General features: G+C 43.3%; 1 protein-coding gene across 2 annotated transcripts in view; it reads left to right on the top strand.

The window, feature by feature from the left end:
* The window catches only part of ham (hamlet), a 40,119-nt gene extending 20,820 nt beyond the window's left edge, over positions 1-19,299 (top strand). Inside the window, exons 3-8 of one of the 2 annotated variants that reach the window (XM_032438171.2) lie at positions 2,272-2,406; positions 2,487-2,742; positions 9,626-9,767; positions 12,212-12,368; positions 16,167-17,189; positions 17,256-19,299. In XM_032438171.2, coding sequence (XP_032294062.1) covers positions 2,272-2,406; positions 2,487-2,742; positions 9,626-9,767; positions 12,212-12,368; positions 16,167-17,189; positions 17,256-18,659 — 3,117 coding nt within the window. In that variant the 3' untranslated portion in view covers positions 18,660-19,299. The remainder of the gene's footprint in view (positions 1-2,271; positions 2,407-2,486; positions 2,743-9,625; positions 9,768-12,211; positions 12,369-16,166; positions 17,190-17,255) is intronic. The other variant, XM_032438170.2, reaches the window with a different exon arrangement.
* The last annotated feature ends 1,872 nt before the right edge of the window (positions 19,300-21,171 follow it).

Below are 21,171 nucleotides of genomic sequence, written 5' to 3'. Positions count from 1 at the left end.
TTGACTGTGTCATGTTTTTCGTGCCTATTTGTGGCCTCTTTTTTTAATAAACTTATGAATAGCCTGTGTGGCAGCGGGTAACGGTAGCAGCGGCAGCAGCAGCAGCGGCAGCAGCAGGACCTGGCTCTGTGCCGACGGCCTGTTTCAGGGATTAGCCCTTCAGGAACAACAACTTGGCGCTGATCTCGAATAACTGCACAGCCGTCAGTTTCCTTGGCATGTTGCACAGTTCCTTAGCCTTGTTATCTATATCTGTATCTGTTGGATGTCTTTATGATTCTATCTTTTAGTGGCTGACTCGTATTGCAGTTTCCGTTCTGAACTAATGCTAATCTCTGTGTACGATTCGCTCATGTTTGCAGTTGCGGCATCAAATGGAAACGATTTCTTATATGAATAATACTCATCAATTGAAAAGTACATACCAAAAGCATGTTTTTACTTTATACAACACTTTTTTAACAAATTTATCGCCTTTTTATCGCTTTTGTATCTTCCTATTTATTGGTTCTCATCTTTTACATACTTCACAAACTTCACATTTACATTTATTTCTGCATACGAAAATGATTACATACCAAAATCAATTTTTCGCTTTATGCAACACTCTTATTTTTGCGAAAGTATCGCCTTTCTATCGCTTTTCTATCTTCTATCGGATTTGGCTTAATTTACGTATATAACATTTACATACATACATACATATACACTCTTCGTTAATTGAAGTCCCACTCGCTCGACATACGCACACACACACACACACTCGCACACACCTTTCACATATCGTTACAAACCGCACTTGACCATAAATGCGCGCACACACACACACACATACAGTTACACACACACACACACACACACACACAGCTGCTGCACTCATGTGTAAACCGCAACTTGAATTTTATTTTATAAAAATGCTTGCCAATGCATATAAATACAAATAAATGTTGTACATGCGCGCGTGTGTGTGTGTGTGTGTGTGTGTGCCTCGATAAAAAGTTGGTTTCAAATAATTCTTTGCATAAGCCGCGGCGCAAGCACTTGAAGCGTTGTTAACTTAATTTTTGGAGCGTGCACAAACATATGCTCACACACACACACTCATACACACACATGCACACACAGCACTCGCCCACTCTCGTGCTCTCGAAGCTCTGCCCAGCACGCTTGCTGCCGCAGCGCTGCCCAAACTCTGCAGACTCTCCCACTCAAAAGCACACACACACACATGCACGCACGCAGACGCTCAGCACTTAATAAAGAAAGAAAGAAAAAAAAAAAACCAATTCTGTAAAGCGCCGTTTTTCCATTCGACTTGTCGGACAAGAGCCTGACGGCGGCTGGCGTTGACTGCGGCGGCGTAACGGTAAGCGCAAGTCATTTCGCTGCCGTTGTTGCTGCTTTCGCTGCTGTTGCTGCTGCTGCTGCTGCATTGCTGCTTCTGTTGGCGTCGCAGCGTCTTTGGCTGCCAAACCGCAGTCGGCGATTTGTATAAATTATGCGTATTTAGCGGCGCTTTATTGTTGTTCTTTTTGCTGTTGTTCTTGTTGTTGCCGTCGCTGAGACGGCGCTGCTTATATTTTGCATACAAAAACTGTCGGCGGCTCTCTTTTCGCTCCTGTTGTTGTTAGTGTAGTTGTTTTTGTTGTCGCTGCAATATTTTTTTTTTTTTGCGGCTTGCAATTGACCTTGAGCACAGCAGACGCTGGCAATCAGCCGGCGGGGGCGAGGGACGTGACGTCATGCTGTGTTTAGAAAGCTTTCGACTTTTGTTCCCTTCAATTGGCCTTATTATAACAGTTAGTCAAAATAAAACAGCAAAAAATAGTACAGTGAGCGCTCAGAAAGTTGAACATCTTATAAAGCGAATAGATTATAGAAATATAAATATACTTATATGAATTAACGATAGATAATACGAATTATTATTAATAGTCATGTACATTTACTGTATCCATAAATCATAAATGTTTGTTTTTTCTACTCCGACAACTTGCTACTTTTTATATATTTTCCGCAAATTTGCTACCTTTTTGCACTAAATACTACTATTTGATAACAAATCTACTACTATTTGACGCTCTCACTTGCTGGTGGCGGTCAACGCTATAGGTTTGTGTCTGCACTAAGCAATGCTCTATATAACACTTAGCACAGTTACGTGCCTGCGCAGTCAACAGATGGCGCCAGCAGTTCCATACAAATATTTAGTTAATTTGAAAAAAAAATTGAATGCATTTTTAATTAAATAAAATATTTGCTTAATTTCAGGTTATCGCCGGACCACTGTTCCATGGCTGGCTGGAGCCATCGGCGGATGTGGCCACATGGCTGAAAAAAATACGCGCCGCGCCGAGCGCCGAAATCGAAGAGGCTAATTTAAGGAATTTCATAACCGCCGGCTATGTGCGTAAAATTTGAGCCCAAAACAAATTGAGGATAATTTTTGAAAAATTTTAATGTGCATTTTCCCACTCACCCTCCAGCTGTGGTACGAGACGAAGCGCGACGTGAATGCAGGCGCGGAAATCGTGGTCGATGCCAGGTCCAAAACCCCCTACGACATCAGCGACAGCTTCATCTACAGCAGCGCTGCGGGCAGCAGCAGCAGCGGCGCAGCAGCAGCGGCGGCGGCAGCGGCGGCGGCGGCGGCCGCTGCGGCAACAAACAGCAGCAGCGGCAGCAACAACAACAATAACAACAATAACAACAACAGCGATGATCGCAGCGATCGTGATAACGGTAAGTGTTCAGCTTAGAGATGGGCGCGTGACTCTTGCGCAAGTATCGGTTCAGCAGAAGCACGAAAATTGAAAGAAAATACACGAAAATAGTAAAAGAATGCGCTAGAAGAGCGCGCATGACGTTCCGTTCAGCTCTGATTCTGACAGCTTTCCCTATAAACGCACGTCCTTTATCTCTTACTATGGGGGCATGCAGTCCGGTGTAACTTGGCTGTTTGAGGTTCGATCTTAATGAAAATTTCAGTATCTAATTGTAGCTAGCAAAAATGTGTATATACCAAGGCGCAAGGCTGTAGCTTAAAGAATACGCGTTTGTCTTTAATGTTATAGAAAACGCGAGTAGTTATTTAAAAAGTGAAATATTCCTTATCTGCAGATGCTTAGCTTAAAAACACTCACCAAGTTTGGTAAAGCTAGCTCTTTTAATTCTCGAGTTATGCCCAAAAAACCAAGTCTCGCAATCGATATTAATTGATATTATGAAGTTGGCATAGGAGCGTATGTGCTTACAATATGTCTAGCTTAGTTGCCGCACATCTCTAGCTCAGTTTCGGATGCATGCAGGCTGTGTGAAGGATATGTTATATATATATATATATTTATAATACGGCTGGGCAGCAAATTAAGCCGAACAATAGCTAGTCCGAAATGCGCGTGACAAAGCCGCTGGCACGAGCCGCGACGACAACATGATATCATCATCATCGTCATCAGCAACAGCAGCAGCAACAACAACAACAAGAGGGAGGGCATCCCTTGGGCTTATAAGGGCTGCAATCAGCCCTCTGACTGATTTTGCGGGTCCTGCCGCCGCGCCTGCGCCCATGCAATCTGCGGCAACCGCACATGTTTTCATTTGTTATTAAAATGTTTGATAATTTCATTAGAGATCCATCAAAATGGGCAGGGAATAAAGAGAGAGAGTGAGCGAGAGAGAGAGATGAAAAAGCGGGCTGCAAATGATCCGCAGGCGCACGCTTAATTTAAGCCTAATCCAATGAAACCCTAACGCTAGGGTGGACCCAATCCCAATTCGTGTTTGGCTCTAAACATGTGGGATTTACGAACACGTCTCATTTGACAATTCCCAGGGCTTTGTTCTTTTGGCTTTTCAACTTTTCAAATATTTATTTTTTATCACGCATCAAATCTGTTTCCCTCTGTGAAAACTGCTTTTGATGCCAGCTTAAAATTTGAATGCGTAATGGATATTAGCATATGGTTATTATAAATACATATAAATATTATGCTATATGCGCCTGGCTTAATCTGGCCCAAGCTCTGTCGCGTTGCTTTTCAATTAAAGTTCGTGTTTTCGCTTTCCATGGAAATATATGCGCACACCTGTGCCAAGGACTCGCTGCTCACGTTTTAACGTATTTTTATGCTCTGTAAACTCAGATTAGCAAAAGGGGTATATTACTTATATACCGATCCTGCATATTTCACTTTAACCTACCCCAAGCAAAAGTACTTTTCGGTCTAAATCCTTGGTCTTTGGGATATGCACATTTGAATATGTTTGATTTATGCCCTGAAATTTTCAATGCGATCGGACTGCAAATGCCGAAGTTAAGTGGGAAACTCCTTTTTAGTCGGGTAGCTTCTAGTCGTGCACTCCCTCCCAAAGCACTCGGAACTGTTCCGTTTTCACTTTACGGCCCGTTGGGCACACGAACAAGACACGGCAGGTCCTTGCAGGGAGTGTGTGCCCTGCCAGATACCAGATACCAGATGCAAGAATAAGTTTTATTACCTCGAACCGGGGGTTAGCCAAGGGGCAAAGTGTGGTTGAAATTGTAGCACAAGTCAAAGGCCAAGCATCGCTGGTTAACTCCAACTGAGGGCAACACAAAACTGACCGTTACAAAATTTCAAATTAACGCAGGAATTTGAATTTGAATGGGAAAAATGAAATAAATGTTAAATGTAAAGGAACTTGCAGCGCTCGAAAGGGAATATTGTTTGGAAAAAAATATATTAGATTGAATTTGAATTTATGAATGATTCCAATTACAAATATAACGGATTGTCTATTTTAAAGATTTGATATATATATTATAAATCAAGAATTCATTTGACTATTGGAATAGGAAATTAATTATCTTAAAAATTGCATAATACGCTTCAATATTTGCCAGATTTCTTTATATCTATGTCAATATCTAGGTTCAAGAATATAGCTGTGGTTTTCTTAATATGTATTTTAAAACTAGCTATAAAGTGTTTGGATTCTTTTTATAAGGTTCGCCTTAAAGCGAGAACAATGAAAGAGAACAGCTTGAAACAGGCTGGCAGTCAAATCTATGAAGATATATTTATCTATTCTATATTTTTATTATTCTGTATCTATTCTATATCTATTCTATATATATTGCATATTTATGCATTTTAACTATATTCTAGATTCTTGAATCCCTCTTTGGAGGCGCTCTGCAGAAGCTTTTAGTTCAAATGTTGTTCTATAACTAATAGAGATTCTAGATTTTAACCTATTTGCCACGCCCTCATTGGGCTTAGCCATACTAACTAAGCACTTCTTCTGAGGATCAATAGACTATATATATATAGTGTACACTCTCTTGGGTGGACTGCCAGTGTTGGGTAATTTCTGTACGATCTGGGAGTGTGCGCTTCATAGAGAGGGGATTGGCTGTGGCCTGAACCGCAATAAAATGTCCGCCCAAGCGGGCTGTCCGCCTAATTGGGGCATCCATCAGCAGAGTTTTTACTCAATGTATTCAATTTAAGTAAACTCTGGTCACACTCTTGAGTTGTTTGAATCGCAATGCTGATCCAATTCTCTAGCCAGGCGCTTGGCTTGTTTTTTGTCTGTGACGCCTCGCGCAACTGCAAAGTGACAAAAAACCTCATCAGGAGGCCACAGAAATGTATAAAGTGAAAAACAAAAAAAACAACAAGCTAACAAAAAACAAACATTAAGCCACCTTTGAGATGGCTTTCAGCTTAGCGCGCGGCGCGACTTCAATCGACCAATCAAAGATTAACAATTGCCAGTCCGATCGGGCGGGAGCACACGCCAATACCAAGACTGAGACCAAGAGCAAAACCAAGACCAAGACCAAGCCCAAAACGAAAACTTAGCTGCTACACACACACACACACAACAACAACACACACATGACATTGTCGCCAACAAAGCTGATAGATGATTAATGAGCTGGCATGTTATATGCCGAGTTAACGAAACTACCTAAACGAAAACTGAGCAGCCAATGAGCGCGGTTTAATCGGTTGTGATTGACTAACAGATACCCTATTCACTGAGTCAAGCATGCATACATTCAAGCTCCTTCTTCTATACATTCAAGTTCTTTCTCCTAGACCAGCCTAACTTCGGCATCTATAGTTCGATCATAATCAAATAATCAAGACTTAAATATGGCATGCTAAAGTGTCTACATACCAAATTTGGTGCATGTAGCTCTCATAGTTTTCGAGTTGTGCTCAAAAAACAATATCAATGTATCGATATTTATCGATCTTATGAAAATAAAAGGAGTTATTATGGCTAGCAATAAGCTCCTACTGCGTTATGCGCCAGGAGAATATATATTTCAAATTTGAAGTCTCCAGCTTTAGTAGTTTTCGAGTTCGACTAGGTTACAGAGACAGACGAGAATGAGGCTCAGCTCAAAATCGATATTTATCGATAAATGAAAATGAAACAAGAGTTTGTAATTAGAATTAATAGATATTCCATTTCAAGCATTCATTCTCATTCTCACCTCTATAAGGAATCTATATACTTTTGGGTTCGAACCTGCTTCCTGCTGCCTGTTATATAGCTTTGCAGCAAAGCAGCATACCCTTTTAGGTTATTTTCAAATGGTTCAGGGTATTTAAATCGAAATCTAAAAACTGAAAACCGAAATCCAAAAACCTGGCTTCTTCAGCTAAATGATCATCGTGTGTCAATTTGGGCATCATTAGGAGTGTGTTGTTTTTTTTTTTCTTTATAAGCGACCGAACCCTTTTTTTTTTTATTTCTGAGTTGTGTTTTTTTTTCACTTTGACCGGCTGCCAAATCGATTAGCAGGCGGATCTAACTTTGATTTTTGCCACAGTAGTCGTAAGGTGTAAATAATTCAATCAATCATTTGTCAACAGTTTTTGGCTTCCGTTTAGCGTTTCGATTCAGGGTCAGACCCCTCCCCACCCTTCTCTCTCACTCCTCTCCTCTCGCCCTCTCTGGCATCCTGATTGCAACAACTTCTTGCTAAAACCCGCCTCCATTGAATTGTCAGCGGCTCGCGCGCTGTGGAGTAAATCAATCTGGCCAGGTGGATAGCCTCGACAGCTGCGACTGGGTGAAAGGCGTGAAAGGATTGAGCTGCATGTGCAACAGACTGGGCCGGAATGGGGGTAGGTAACAGGGGAGAAGTAGGGTCCCAGCCGGAGTTGAGGTTAATGCCCATTGACAAGGAATTGATAGAGAGTCAGCGCGTGGTCTACGCATTTGATAGATTAGCATAGAATTGAGAGGCTTTGCACTTCGAGTGCAGCTCAATTAAATGCACATAAATACTGGCTGAAGATTGGGGGGAAAAACTTTGAAGATATATCAAGGGTCTGATATATAAAGGTTCGAAATGGTTCAAGGCAATGCCCTGCTCTCAGATTCAGTTCATGCAGCAAGTTTTCCATTTCAACAGTTCATGCATTATCGTAAAGGGTTTTATATACTTTGTAGATAGCATATAGAATATATTTTCTCGATCAGTGTCAGTCCATAGCCTCTCAATTATCTCCCAGCAATTGTATAGGAGCTCTGCATAGCTGCGTCTTTCTTTTGCAGAAAGAAATCAGCCGAATCGAATCAATATATAATATACCTGCCATAGAAATAATCGGTCGTAATATGAGTTCTTGTATCTTGCGAGCTTGAGCTTGCTTTTGGTTTTTTTTTTTTTTGGTTCCGTACTCGAACTGGCTTGTAGTTGGAATAATTGAAAGTAGGCTTTTAGATATCTGAAGAGTTCCATAAATTTCTTCATAAACAATTTGCCAAAGAAATAATATCTAAGAATATCCATATTTATATATATAAATAAATGTAGACATTTTTCTAGTATAATCATAAGAACTGAACATTGGAGGATATGGGCTCTATAAGAACTTGAGTTAATTTGAATGTGTTCTCACGATTGAAATGCATCTAAAAGAATAACTTTGAAGGTTGGCACTTAGCATGTGGTTGGTACTTTCGAGCTGCCCCACCCACCGCCCGGCTGGCTACTTTAGAGTTTTCTCAGGCCTCCGGTCTTATCTGTGGGCCAGCTGACGTTGCGCCTGCCCAGAAGGAGGGTGAGAAAAAGCCGCCCGCTATCCCACGCTTACGACAATTGACCATAAGGAACTTTATGTGGGAATCCTTGACTCAGCGAGTCGCGAGTTGGAAGTCAGGAGTCGAAGTTCTTGCCCTCTTTGAGCATATTGCACTCGCTGAAAAATTAACTTTTGACCCGCAATTATACAGTCGAGGACGAGGTCGAGGAGAGGCATACATATTCATCAGCGAGTCAACCCTCGTGGGTGAGCGAGAGGGTGGGCTGCCGAGTCTGAGGACTGTGAGGACTGTGGGCCGCCTTGAGAGGCAACACCTGTGCCCATGTTTTGGGTAGAAGGTGCTATATGACTCTGAAACTGAAAATCAGTCCAACGGAACCGAAGCTAACCGCTAACCAAGCGAGTCCGGACCGGGACCGGGACCGGTACCGGGAACAACACCCACCCCTCTCTGGATGTGTTTGCATGCATAATCTTTGGTCATTGTCATCCCTTAGACTGCATTCTTGGCCAGCAGCAGGGTTAAGGGTCTGCTGCTGCTACTGCTACTGTTGCTCACCTGTGCGTGTGTCTGTCTGTGTGTGTGTGTGTCACCTGGTGGTTGTCCAAGTTCACGACGAGCTGCCCGCTGTCCACCGTCCGTTTTGATAGTCATTTCCCCTCGGTATTGTCATTGGACCTCTCCCTCCCTCTCCCTCTCTCTGCCTATCTCTCTCTCTCTCTCTCTATCTGCTTGCCTTTACTTTCATTTTGGTAACAATTATCTATTCAACGTCAAGCCAACGTATATGAGGCTATATGAGTGCACACGATTTGGTCGCTGCCACCAATTTTGTGTTAAGTGTTTGCGTGTCTGCATTTGTATGTGTGTGTGTTTGTGTGTGTGTGTGTGTGTGTGTGCTGTTCATATGCCAGTGCGTCCTGGCTAGTCCTTCCGCAGATTGTTAGCGAGCAAATAAAACATTAGCTCGGCGGCATAATGCGCCCAGTGCGACACACTTGTTCCTCAAACGCGAACCCGAACGGTTGTGTCAAGTGCTCCCTAGATTGTTAACCCATATACTAAAATAATCTATATACCATCACAATATCATCAGCTCTCGGATCAGTCTGAAAGCGTCCAGCGAAGAAGTCTCAAGCAAAGTGTGAGTGTCGTGAATCCTTGAAAGAATCTGCTTAAAAAATTCTATTAAATATTTTATTTAATATTTAAAAAAAAAGCTACATATAATTTGAAAACAAAAATAAAAGTTGAAAAAGTTGAAAGATTTAAATCAGGACAAATATTTCAGAAAAACTTTGCGATAAAATGGAACAACATTTGAGAAAATACTTTTTAATATATATTTAAAATGATAATTTATAGGAAAATTAGCTGAGCATCGAAATGTAAATGAAAGCTCAAACAATATTAAAAAATGTCTATAAATTTGTAAAAATTGAAATGTTCTCTTCTATGAAATGCAATCGATAGAAAACTGGGCTTAAAGATATTTTAAAGTTGAATAAGGTTTCCTTTTAAATTTCCCCTTAATAATTCCTTAAATTTGCTTTTTCAATCTGTTTTTCAGGCTTTTACAGCGGCGACGAATTTTCCAAAGAGAAGAAAAACTCCTCGCTAAATAGCCAGGGCGACAACGATTTCACAGACGACGAGAACGGATTCGATATACGCTGTGAGGTCTGTGATAATGTCTATACGGACCTAGAACGGTAAGCGCAGCCCGACAATTTTATATAATTAACAACGATTCGCAAAATCGAACTGGAAACGCACAGTTTCTATATAAGTATATATATTTTTTGGGCGCCGCCAGAGAATGTCCGCAAATTGCTTTGGCATTTAAGATGAGGAGGGGTAAAAAGTAACCATAAACTAAATCAAATCAAGCAAAAACAACAACAACTCATAAATGTTAGCTGAAAACAAGCTGCCAATTAGCTTCCAACTTACCCAAAGAATTGTGGGCAAGGCGCATTCGGCTTGAGGCGAACAGCAAAAAATAAACCAAAAGACAAAAAAAATATGCTTAAAAACTATTCCCAATTGTTGCTAAACGCCCGAACCGCAGCGTCGGCATCGGCTATCTTAATTAAGAGTCGATAATACCCATTGATAATACCCATTTAGTGTGGCCAATAAAAAAGCCATTAAAACGGCGGCGGCGGCGGCGTCGGCCGCGTTGCCAAACACTTGAAAGTGAGAGTTGCCAACGAAAGGTTTTCTGATCTATTTGCTTTTAGATATTTTTAGACTTTTGGCAACTCGCGTTTATTTGTGGCTTTTTTATAATAATTAGGTTTCCTCGCCTCTTCCCCTTCGACCTGTACTAACTAAAAGATGGTTCCTTTAGTTTATATTATTTAGTTTATATATATTCCCAATTGGGAAATTCGTAGCGGAGCATATTCATATCACATTTCATATGTCAACTATTAATATTGTAGCAATTTAAGAACTAGTTCACTTTTAACTATTATAATTAGACTTTGGTCTCATTCGAAAGAATTGAAAAGATGCATTATTGCTTAGCTTTATAATCCTTAAACTATATTTACCAAATGTGAACTAGTCTGCGAGCTATATTGGCAAAAATACCTTCATTGAAAGGGAACTAGTTCATTTGTACTAAGCCTTATGCTGAAAAATGTCTTTAACATTTTATAAGTTGACCTAATTGAAACACTTAGTTCATTTTTATGTATTTAGATCTTGCACAATCGTTTATAAATTCTATTAAATAACTGTGTTCATCTGAAGGTGGCGAAAATAATTGAAAACATTTTAAAAAAGTGAACTAGTTTCCTGTGTGTTCACCTTTATCTGGCATCAATGATTACAGCTATTATCAAAGGGAACTAGTTCATCTATTTAATAACTGTACTAGTTCCTTTGCGTTCATCATTTCTAATGGCATCAATTATATTTAAGCACTTCAAACTAAAGAGATCTTTAATCAACTTAAATTACAATATTTAATGCAAAACTTTTGTACAATATTTACAAATGTTTTGCATTGCGACAACAACAACAACAACAACATGAAAATTACATTTCTCGCCCCTCCGTTATTTGTTATTTATTTTTTTTTTCAAGTGCTAAAGTGCGCTTTGCTTTGACTTGGTCTAGTGCTAGGCAGGGCAGGGGGAGGCGGGATAGAGCCCAGGCAGCAAGCGGGTGGCCAAAGTGACACTGGTACTTATCAGTGTGTGTGTGTGTGTGTGTGTGTGTGTGTGTGTGATTTATTGAATTTTAGATGAGAAGCCCTCACAGTGAATGGAGAAGCAATGCGAGCAAGCTCTGTTGCACTCTCTCTCTCTCTCTCTCTCGCTCTCTCTCTCTCGCTGCTCGTTGCCTGCGTGTCGCTGGGTCCGTCAGGCTTTGCAATTTATCTGATGTTGAACATGCATAGTTTACCTTTGTTGTTGTTGTTGTTGTTGTTGTTGTTGGCAAACAAACGCCCACACTTGAAACGCACAAGAGGATTGAAGCACTGGCCCCGTCAACTCTTCCATGTCGATGACAAAAATCACAATAAAAACAAAAACGAACGAAAGAAAAATCGAGAAAAAAAAATATGCTAAAAATGTGTCCGCCTTTTGTCGACAGTTGCTCCTCCCACGCGCTGCGACGGCGGCGTCGGCGGCGGCGATAAGCATCGCACTCGCTGCTCCACAATCAAGGGCACCCCAGGGAAGGGGCGGGCGGGGCGGTTAGGGGCTCTGCAGAGGACACTCATTGGCCGCCGCAGCTGTTGCAGGGCGCGATCGCTTATCAGCGTCGCATATTAAATATTGAACATCATTTGACTAATTGACGCCAAAGGCAGGAGGCGCCTGTCCATGTGTGTGTGTGTGCGTGTGTGTGTTTGTGTGTGTGGGTGGGCGTATTGCCCGCAGTGTTGGACAACAAACAAAGTAGCTGGCTAGCTGTCAGGGTAGGGGCTGGGCATTGGGTCGTGTGAATTGACGCACATGACTCTGATTGAGCAGATTGTTCAGAGCTTTTGTCCCAACTGCCACAAATGCTAATTTCATTTGCTGATGACAGCGACAACGATAAGAAAAGTGTGCCCACACCAACCAGAAAAAAAACAACAAAAGGAATTACTTTAATATCCTCGCTCATGACACTTTATACCCTATCTTTTTTGCAGCCTTGACGATCATCTGGTGGGCGCGCATCACTTCAAGCGCGGCGAATTCGGCTGCGAGCTCTGTGCCCAACGCTTCTCCCATCGTCCTTTGCTGATCAAACACGGCGCGATCGCCCATAATAACATAAGGAAATATTCCTGTGAAAATTGCTCCAAGGTAAGTGTTCATTTTAAAAGAGTAATTGAAGAGAGCAAAGCTCGAACCGCAGAGTAGAAGGAGAGTAGAAAAGTATATGAAGTGAGAAGGTCAGATTAAGATTTTAATATTTTGCGATGCTAAAGCGTGCGCTATAATTCGCAATGAGCTTAAGCTTAGAACGATTGAAAAGGCGCAAAGCATGCCTGTCAAATGCTTGCGTAAAGCCTTATAATTCGCAACGAGTTTAAGCTTGAAATGATTTAAAGCACGCACTCGCATTGCAGCTGCATTGCGAAAGAGAGACATCCTCATCTACTCGTATTAACTATTGAGCCTAAAGAAAAGACTTTAAACCCTCTGCCGAATCTTGGTCACAAGTGACAAAGAAACTAAACTTTGCTGCGCAACAAGTACGCAAATAGGTGTGTGGCAAGGCCCTTGGCCAACTGATCAGATCATTAATTATTATATCAGGTCTGTATGGTATGTGGTACACAACTAAAGACTTTTGATTTCAAGCAGATCAATAGCCGCAGGCCCAAGAAAACCTCTTTGCCAGCTTGTCGCTTGCCTCTTTTTAGCCCCTGCCCCTGCCCCTGCCCCCGCCCCTCTCCCTAGCACTGTCGCGACTCGTAATACAAAATCAGGGCGTGTACTCATCCAAAACACTTAAGCGACCATTTGAGTCAGTTGCTCGGGTAATGAACAGACTTTTGTTGTTATCATACCCTGGACTCATTGCGATTGGGCAAAAGGGCTATACTGCTTTTGTGCATAAGTATGTAACAGGCAGAAGTCTACTCCCATATCCAAAATATCGATAAATATCTTTTGTGGTGCGTAGGTTGTCGTATGGAATATACATATATATATATTATATAATTCGCTTCTTGGAGAAGGTCCTGCATTTCATCCGAAATCTTACAAATCCTGAATCCTAAGTCCTGAATGTTGTATAAATATTGGACTATAAATAGAAATAAATTTGTCAGAAAAAGAGCAGGCCAAAAAGGAAGAAAATCCAGATAATGTATGTAGGCAGGGGTAACTGCTAGTCGATCATGCTCGCCTAAGCTAATCTTACTTGTGGTTGCACATCTTCGCGTTGCATTTGAATGCCAATGTTAAATTAAAGGGCCTAAGAGGAGCTTTTTGATGTCGGTATCTATCCAACCGACCATCGAACTATCCATCCATCTATCCATCCATCTATCCATCCATCCATCCATCTGTGCATCGTTTCGATTCGATTCCGAGCGATTCGTTTCAGGGCCCCGGCACTTCGTCATTGTCATCGACAGCGGCTTCGACAACTCTGGCAAAGAGATGTTTTTTTAATGGCATGTTGATTACAATCTTGTGGTCTTCGGCTACCAGCTCGAAGCTTTTTCTTTTGGATTTTCCCCTTTTTTTTCCTTCTCGTTGTTGTTTTCCAATGCATTTCGAACGGTATTTCAATCGTTGCATTACAGTTAGTTTACTTAGCGCTCTGTAATTGTTTCGGTGGCATGTAAGTAGCACGCATTGTGGTGGTGCCCCGCCCTTAGTCCCCGCTGGCCGACACACGCTGCGACATAAACGGGAGCCAGTCGAGAGGCCAAACACAAATGTTGATCGATCTTCTCGGGGGCACTCGCAACTGGCCAGTGCCACATAAAAGGCCAAATACTTTCGCTTCGTCTCCAGGTTCAGCATTGACAGGGCAGCCCAAAAAACCAAAAAAAAAAAACCCAAAAAAAATAGTATAATAAGAAAAGAGAACTGGGGGTCTTTGCAGCTGTCAGCTTTGTTTGTTTTCCAAGCAGGCGGCTTAAAGCGTTACAAAAGGGATTTGCCACGGATCTAACATGTTTTCCATTTGCGCCTAGCCCCACCTCAGCTATCCAAGCGAAACGGAGTAGCTGCTGGCAAGCTGCTCGAAACAGGCTAACCATACTTAGGATCTGAGCTAACTCGTTAGACCCAAAGGCTTCTGCTCCTAATGGGATGACAACCCAAAGTATATCCATTTCAGAAATATTCCTTGATATTTCGGCACATTCGATAAATCTATAAATAACCAGGATCATAATAAGATTCCTTCTTAGAGACATTCTTACGAATGCAAGTCTTTGGATGTCATCAGAATCCCTGCAGTTTTTTCTTCCAGGCCTAACTCTAAGAATAAGATTTGTTTAGCTTAACAGCAAAGGTTTCACCCTCATGTTCTTTACAAAATTCCTAAATTATTTCTAAGTAAGCAAAGTAAATCTTAGTGAGGTTTATTTCATAACTAGCTTTAGAATTTATTCGATTTGTCTGCTCAAGAGCTTCGATTGCTTGGAGTTCCTCGTCTTGTATAGGATCTGACTGTTGCTCTTAATTAGTATTTTACTTTGCGAAATAGATTTCTTGGCTTGGCAGCTGTGCGGCTGGGCCTTTAACCAGTTTACAGCAACCGCCTGCACCAGATCTCCACATCATCATCTTTTAGTGCCCTACTCCAGACGCCTTTGGCTGACCCCACGTACGGGCCTAACGCCACACAACCAACAGCAACAACAACTGGGTAGAAAAGCAACAACGAGGCAAAACAACTGCCTCACAACATCCCAGACAATCGCATTCCATAGGCCAACCTTTGCCGGAGCTCCAAGCACCAAGAGCTCGTCTTGCCGTCGCCTTTGCTGCCTGCATGCCTCGAACACCTACACGTTAATCCACGAGGCTGAAGCTTCAGATGTAGCTGGTTGTTGTAGCTGGTTGTTGTTGCTGTTGTTGCTGTCTTTTGTGGCGTTTTTCGCCTTTTTGGAGAGGTAGTTGAATCTAATCCATTTGATGTAGTTATAGCACGAGCTATTCTTGTGTGTGTCGCCCCGTTTGTCTTCGGGCCTCGGTGTCTCTCCAATGGACTCCAATAGACAAAAAGACAAAAAAAAAAGGCTGACTCGATCATCGTTTGATATGAATTCGTAGCGCATTATGACAGCATGATTAGGCATAACAGTTTCGTAAAAGGCAGCGCAGCGCGGGTGGAGGCTAAGACCCAAAATCAAGTTTCAAGTGGCTAAGTGAGAAAAACTGGTACCTGGCCCGGCTTCAGCTTCGGCCTGGGCCAAAATGAATGGCTCGATCTGTCATTGCGTTAGCCCAACCCCCCTCCTTCCCTGCCCCGAAAGCAAAAGAAAAAACAAAGCTTTAGCGCTGTGACTTTAACTAGGGTTGGAACGTGTAGAGTCACAGTGTATTGCGAGGATTTGCTCCAAAAAAGTAACTTTTGTATGCTCGTATAACTTAGTCGCAGCTTTTTTATAATTAACAATTTTCAGCAGGAAGGGTTTATAGATTAGGACCCTACTGAAAGCTCAGCCCATTTATATATACCCTGATTTGTACAGCTAGCAGTCACTGTATCAGTCACTGTTTAGCGTGTAGCAGTCACTGTTTGGCTGTCTCGGCAAATGTGGTCACGGCTTTGAGGAGGGCGCAGGGCGGGCCACGGGGGAGAGATGGTCAGGCTTACGACAATTGTAGCAATTGATGTTAATAATTGACGAAGGTGTTGCTGCTGCTGCTGCTGCTGGTGGGTGGAGTTGTTGTTGTTGTTGTTGTTGTTACCTTTGCGTAATCTGAGAGCGCGGAGGGGCATTGTCTAGGCGCTCGCATAGATCCGTTTAGGGGCCGCCGCCGCCGCCGCAGCAGATGATTGATTAATTTCAGTTTCATTTCATTTGGCACTTGGAACCAGAGCAGGCCACAGGCAGCTCAGCGACTCGACAAAAGGCTAGCCACTCACGCGTTATTCAAATTGGATTTGGTTTTGGATTTGTGTTTCAGGTATTCTGCGACCCATCGAATTTACAGCGTCATATTCGCGCCTATCACGTCGGCGCTCGCAGTCATCCGTGTCCGGAGTGCGGCAAGACGTTCGCCACCTCGTCGGGTCTGAAGCAGCATCAGCACATCCACTCGTCGGTGAAGCCGTTCGCCTGCGAGGTCTGCTTCAAGGCTTATACCCAGTTCTCGAACCTGTGCCGGCACAAGCGCATGCACGCCGACTGCCGCATGCAGATCAAGTGCAAGAAGTGCAACACCAGCTTCAGCACGGTCACCTCCCTCTCCAAGCACAAGAAGTTCTGCGACAGCTCCCACAGCTTTCCCACACAGCAGTCGACCAGTCGACTCCAGCACCACCACCAGCAGCAGCAGCAGCAGCAGCAGCCGTCGGCCCATCATCCGCATCATCCGCAGCAGGCGCCGCCGCCGCCGCAGTTGCTTTTGCCGCCAGGTGCTCATCAGCGTCTAGCCGCTGCCGCCGCCGCAGCCGCTGCCAGCAGCAGCAGCAGCAGCAGCGAACCGGGCAGTTCGGCAGCCATGGCCACGCCCCCGAATCATATATTCATGATGCGTCCGACGCCGTCATTCTTTCCGGGCTTTCCGCACTACGGACTGCCGAACTTCTTTACGCCCGGCCTGCAGCAGACGGGCAGTTTCCCGCTGCCGCACATGTTCTCCACCTCGCAGCTGGCCGGAGTCGATATGGGTCGCGGCCTGGCGCCGCTTTGTTCGCCGAACGCGACGTTCCAGCAGCAGCTGCAGGCGGCCATGAGCCTCAAGTCGGAGGAGGCGCCGTGCCTGAAGCGCGCGTCCAGCACGCCGGAACGCAAGCCCATCAAGGCCGAGCTGCACGCATCCGATGAGGAGGAGGAGGAGGAGCCGGAGCCGGAGGAGGACCTGGACTCCAGCTGTTACCAGGCGTCCAGCAAGCAGCTGCAGACCACCGACTCCAACCAGATCAAGCGGGAGAGCAGCTGCTCGCAGCCCGCAGCAGATGAGCATGACGACAATGAGAATGACAGGGTAAGTAAGCAGATCCTCTGGAGATATCGACACGGGCTTAACCCTGGACACCTTTTGCCACTCCAGAAATCCATAGACATAATCAGCACGCCGCCGCCCGCGGAAACGGACCTGGATAACGAACTGGAGCGGCATCTGGAGCCGCAGCCGGAGCTGGACAAGAGCAGCACCGCGGAGCTGCCGCTGGATCTGTCCATTAGTCGCAAGCGACGCAGCTCGCACACGCCCGTGCCCGTGCCCGCGGCCGTGCCGCTCGCCATATCCCTGTCCAGCCGCACGCCCACGCCTGAACTGGAACCGGAGGAGACGGAGGCGGAGGCGGAGCCGGAGGAGGTGGAGACGCGACCGCCGCCGGCCAAGCAGCTGAAGCACAGCTCCGGCGAGTCGTCCACCTCGCGCCAATCCTACAAGGGCAGCTGCCGCAGCACGCCCAGCGTGAGCGCCTCGCCGGGACCCACGCCCTCGCCCTCGCCGCCCATCAGCAGCAACGGCGGCGAGCTGAGCAGCATGTCCGAGAGTGCCGCTGCCGCCGCTGCCGGCGCCGCTGCCGCTGCGGGCGCTGCTGCCGCCGCCGCTGCGGCCGCGGCGATGGCCTGTCCGCGGCAGCTGCATCCGCAGCTACTGCTGGAGGAGTTCTATCGGTCGCGCTTCAACCAACAACCGTTTCATTTTTTAGGCCAAATGGGCGGACGGCCAGGTTTTGAGTCAATGAAGACGCCAGCTGTAGCCAGCAGCAGCAGCAGCAGCAGCAGCTCGCGTCATCTGCCGTTTCCGCCCGAGCACAATTTCCACGAGGCGCTGCGTGCCGCCGGCCTGGCCGCCGCCGCCCGGCCCACACTTGCCGCCACCACCGGCAGTGGCAGTGGGGGCAAGCTGAAGGATCGCTACACGTGCAAGTTTTGCGGCAAGGTATTTCCGCGCTCCGCCAATCTGACGCGGCATCTGCGCACGCACACCGGCGAGCAGCCGTACACGTGCAAGTACTGCGATCGGGCGTTCAGCATCTCGTCGAACCTGCAGCGGCACGTCCGGAACATACATAACAAGGAGCGGCCCTTTCGCTGTCACATGTGCGATCGCTGCTTTGGCCAGCAAACGAATCTCGATCGGCATCTGAAGAAGCACGAGGCGGACGCCGGCGGCTTCGAGTACAACGATTCGCCCAGCTCCAACGAGGCCAACGATCGGGACGAGGCCTGCTTTGACGACATACGCTCCTTCATGAAGGGCGTCTACACGCCCAACAGCCTCCATGGCGCCGATGGCGATACCGAGGAGTATGCCGGCAGCGACGATCAGTTGTCCGTCTCCACGCGCCAGTCTGTCAGCTTCGACAAGGAGTTGCTGCTGCTGCCCAACAACAACAACAGTAGCAACATCAACAACAACAACAACAACAACAACAGCAACAGCAGCAGCAACAACAACAATCAGACATCTCTGAGCGAGTCGATCGCCGTGAGCACCTAGAAGAGCGCCTCGGCTGCTTCTTCTTGAAAACTCTAAAATTACTTTAAAAACAAAAAACTTTACTTAAGCGTGCCTCCGAGAGGGAAAACTAATCTTTAAGTAGTTCGCATTTTTTCCTTCTAGATATTTAACAAAAAGAAAAAAAAAAACAGATTATAACAAGAAAAATAAAACTAATTGTAGCTATGCAATCAATGGAAAAAGACGGTGAAGTAAGCAAAAAAACAAATCGATTTAAATTATAACAACAAAAATATATATATAAAAATCAATAAAAAAAAAAATATGTTTCAATAGCTCATATTATAAAACTAAAACTTCTTACAATATGCATAAATGTAAATTAATTATTAACAAACAAACAAAAAGGAACCCACTTAAACAATATGCTAGTTATCTTAAGTCTAAGTTATGTGCTGTATGTAAATATATTTAAGTGCGGCACTTGATCAAAGTACTTGTCGTCGGATAGAGTATTACAGCAGGCATATTTTGATTGTGCATCCAATAGAGCATGCCCCACATATACATACTCTATGTACTTGTGTGTGTGCACGACTAACTTTAAATACGTTTAGTGCTAATTATTGCAATTCTCAAAACAAATTTTATAACATTTACTTAATTATTAATATATATAGATTATATATATATATATATATATATATATATATATATATATGTATATGTATATGAGGAAAGATCGTTATGGATATATTGAAAAATCAATAAATAAAACAATCACATCAAATTTCAAATATTATCCATTTGCAGAGAAACTTGGAATTGAACAGAAGATTTTTAAAAGGTATAAAACTATTTTTTAGCTTCATATATCCAGTTTCTGATTCAGTTTCGGATTAAGATTACGGCTCTGCTTAAGACCTTAAACTTATGATTTTATTAAATATAACAAAAGAATAATGTTGCCAGATTAAGATTCCAAATTATGTCTGTAGATATGTACGCATATATGTATGTATGTATGCATGTATGCATGTATGTATGTATGTATGTATGTATATATATATGTATATATGTATGTATGTATGCAAGTGTTTATATATGAATACATGAATAATGAATGAATGCATTAAATAGTGTGTCGTCTGTATGTGTGTGTGTATGTATGTGTATGTATGTGTGTATATGTATGTTTGTAAGTTTTCTTCTATATCAATAGCAGACCAATTTGTCGTTTTGCACGGCAAATTGAAATAAAAAACGTATTTGTTTTAAACCTGCTCTCCTCCTCGATTCTCAAAAAGTTAAGTGGCCTAACTTAAATGCAGGCTTCACCTATGAAGTAGGCGGCTTCAACGCTGTAAGCTGAGGACCCGGAGGCAGACCAAGGGGGCGGAGCAGTATGTATGTATGTATGTATGTATGTATGTATGTATGTATGTATGTATGAATGTATGTATGTATGTATGTATGTATGTATGTATGTATGTATGTATGTATGTATGTATGTATGTATGTATGAATGTATGTATGTATGTATGTATGTATGTATGTATGTATGTATGTATGTTTGTATGTATGTGTGTGTGTATTTATGTATGTATGTATGTATGTATGTATGTATTTATGTATGTATGTATAAAAGTAAGCCTCAACATTTAAAGGCTTAAATTTTAAAGAAGGCGGCGGCTTTAACTACATAGGAAACGGCGGCATTGAAATAGTGGAAGATGTATTAAACTATAGAGATGGCGGTGACATCAATTATTGATGTGCGCCTTTGCAAAACTGGTACGTATTATAAATATCTAAATTTATTTTAAATAAAAGTGACAATTATTATAATCTCAAGAATGCATGCATATGTTTGATCTGACTAATTCAATTAAGGTTTAGCAAGCAAATTGCGTTTTTAGACTAATGAACACTATCTATGCTTTTATTTCCTTTCAGGGATTTATTCCTATAAAAGTTCGTGTACCGCCTACTGATAGATGACGACAAAAAATCGTTCGTGTATATCTGCAGGTAAGTACGCAATTATATATATACTTTTAATACTAGGGGAATACAACCCGGGCTTGCCGGTGGCACGTATAAAATAAATTTGAATCCAATTTTAATTTTTCTTTTGGTGCTGTGATTAACTGTGTCCTTTAACTGAAAGTCTTATGTCAATTATTAATATTGCGAAATCCATTTATGCGTAATGGCTGCCTTCTCCTCGATTCTAGAGAATTCAATTGGGATCTACGCATTTGGATGAAAGTTCAGAACTTTTGTTTGAGGTGTGATCAACAAGCAGCAACCAACATTCAAAATGAGTGGACGCCTTCCTCTGCGATTCTCAGGAATTCAAGTCAGGCGTACATATTTTTATGTTCATTGAGCTGATATGCGGGTCAATGACTACTAATTGGTGAGTGGTTGATGAGTCAAATAATAATAAGTAGTGGGTATACCCGGGCCTTGCCGGGACAAGAAGTATTAGAATAATAAGTGTCAGCTTCAATATTTTGCAAGGTAAGACATGAATTGATTGAATAAT

Source organism: Drosophila virilis, chromosome 4 (genome assembly GCF_030788295.1).
Source record: "Drosophila virilis strain 15010-1051.87 chromosome 4, Dvir_AGI_RSII-ME, whole genome shotgun sequence".
Taxonomy (NCBI): Eukaryota; Metazoa; Arthropoda; class Insecta; order Diptera; family Drosophilidae; genus Drosophila; species Drosophila virilis.
This window is presented reverse-complemented; position numbering and strand designations above follow the sequence as displayed.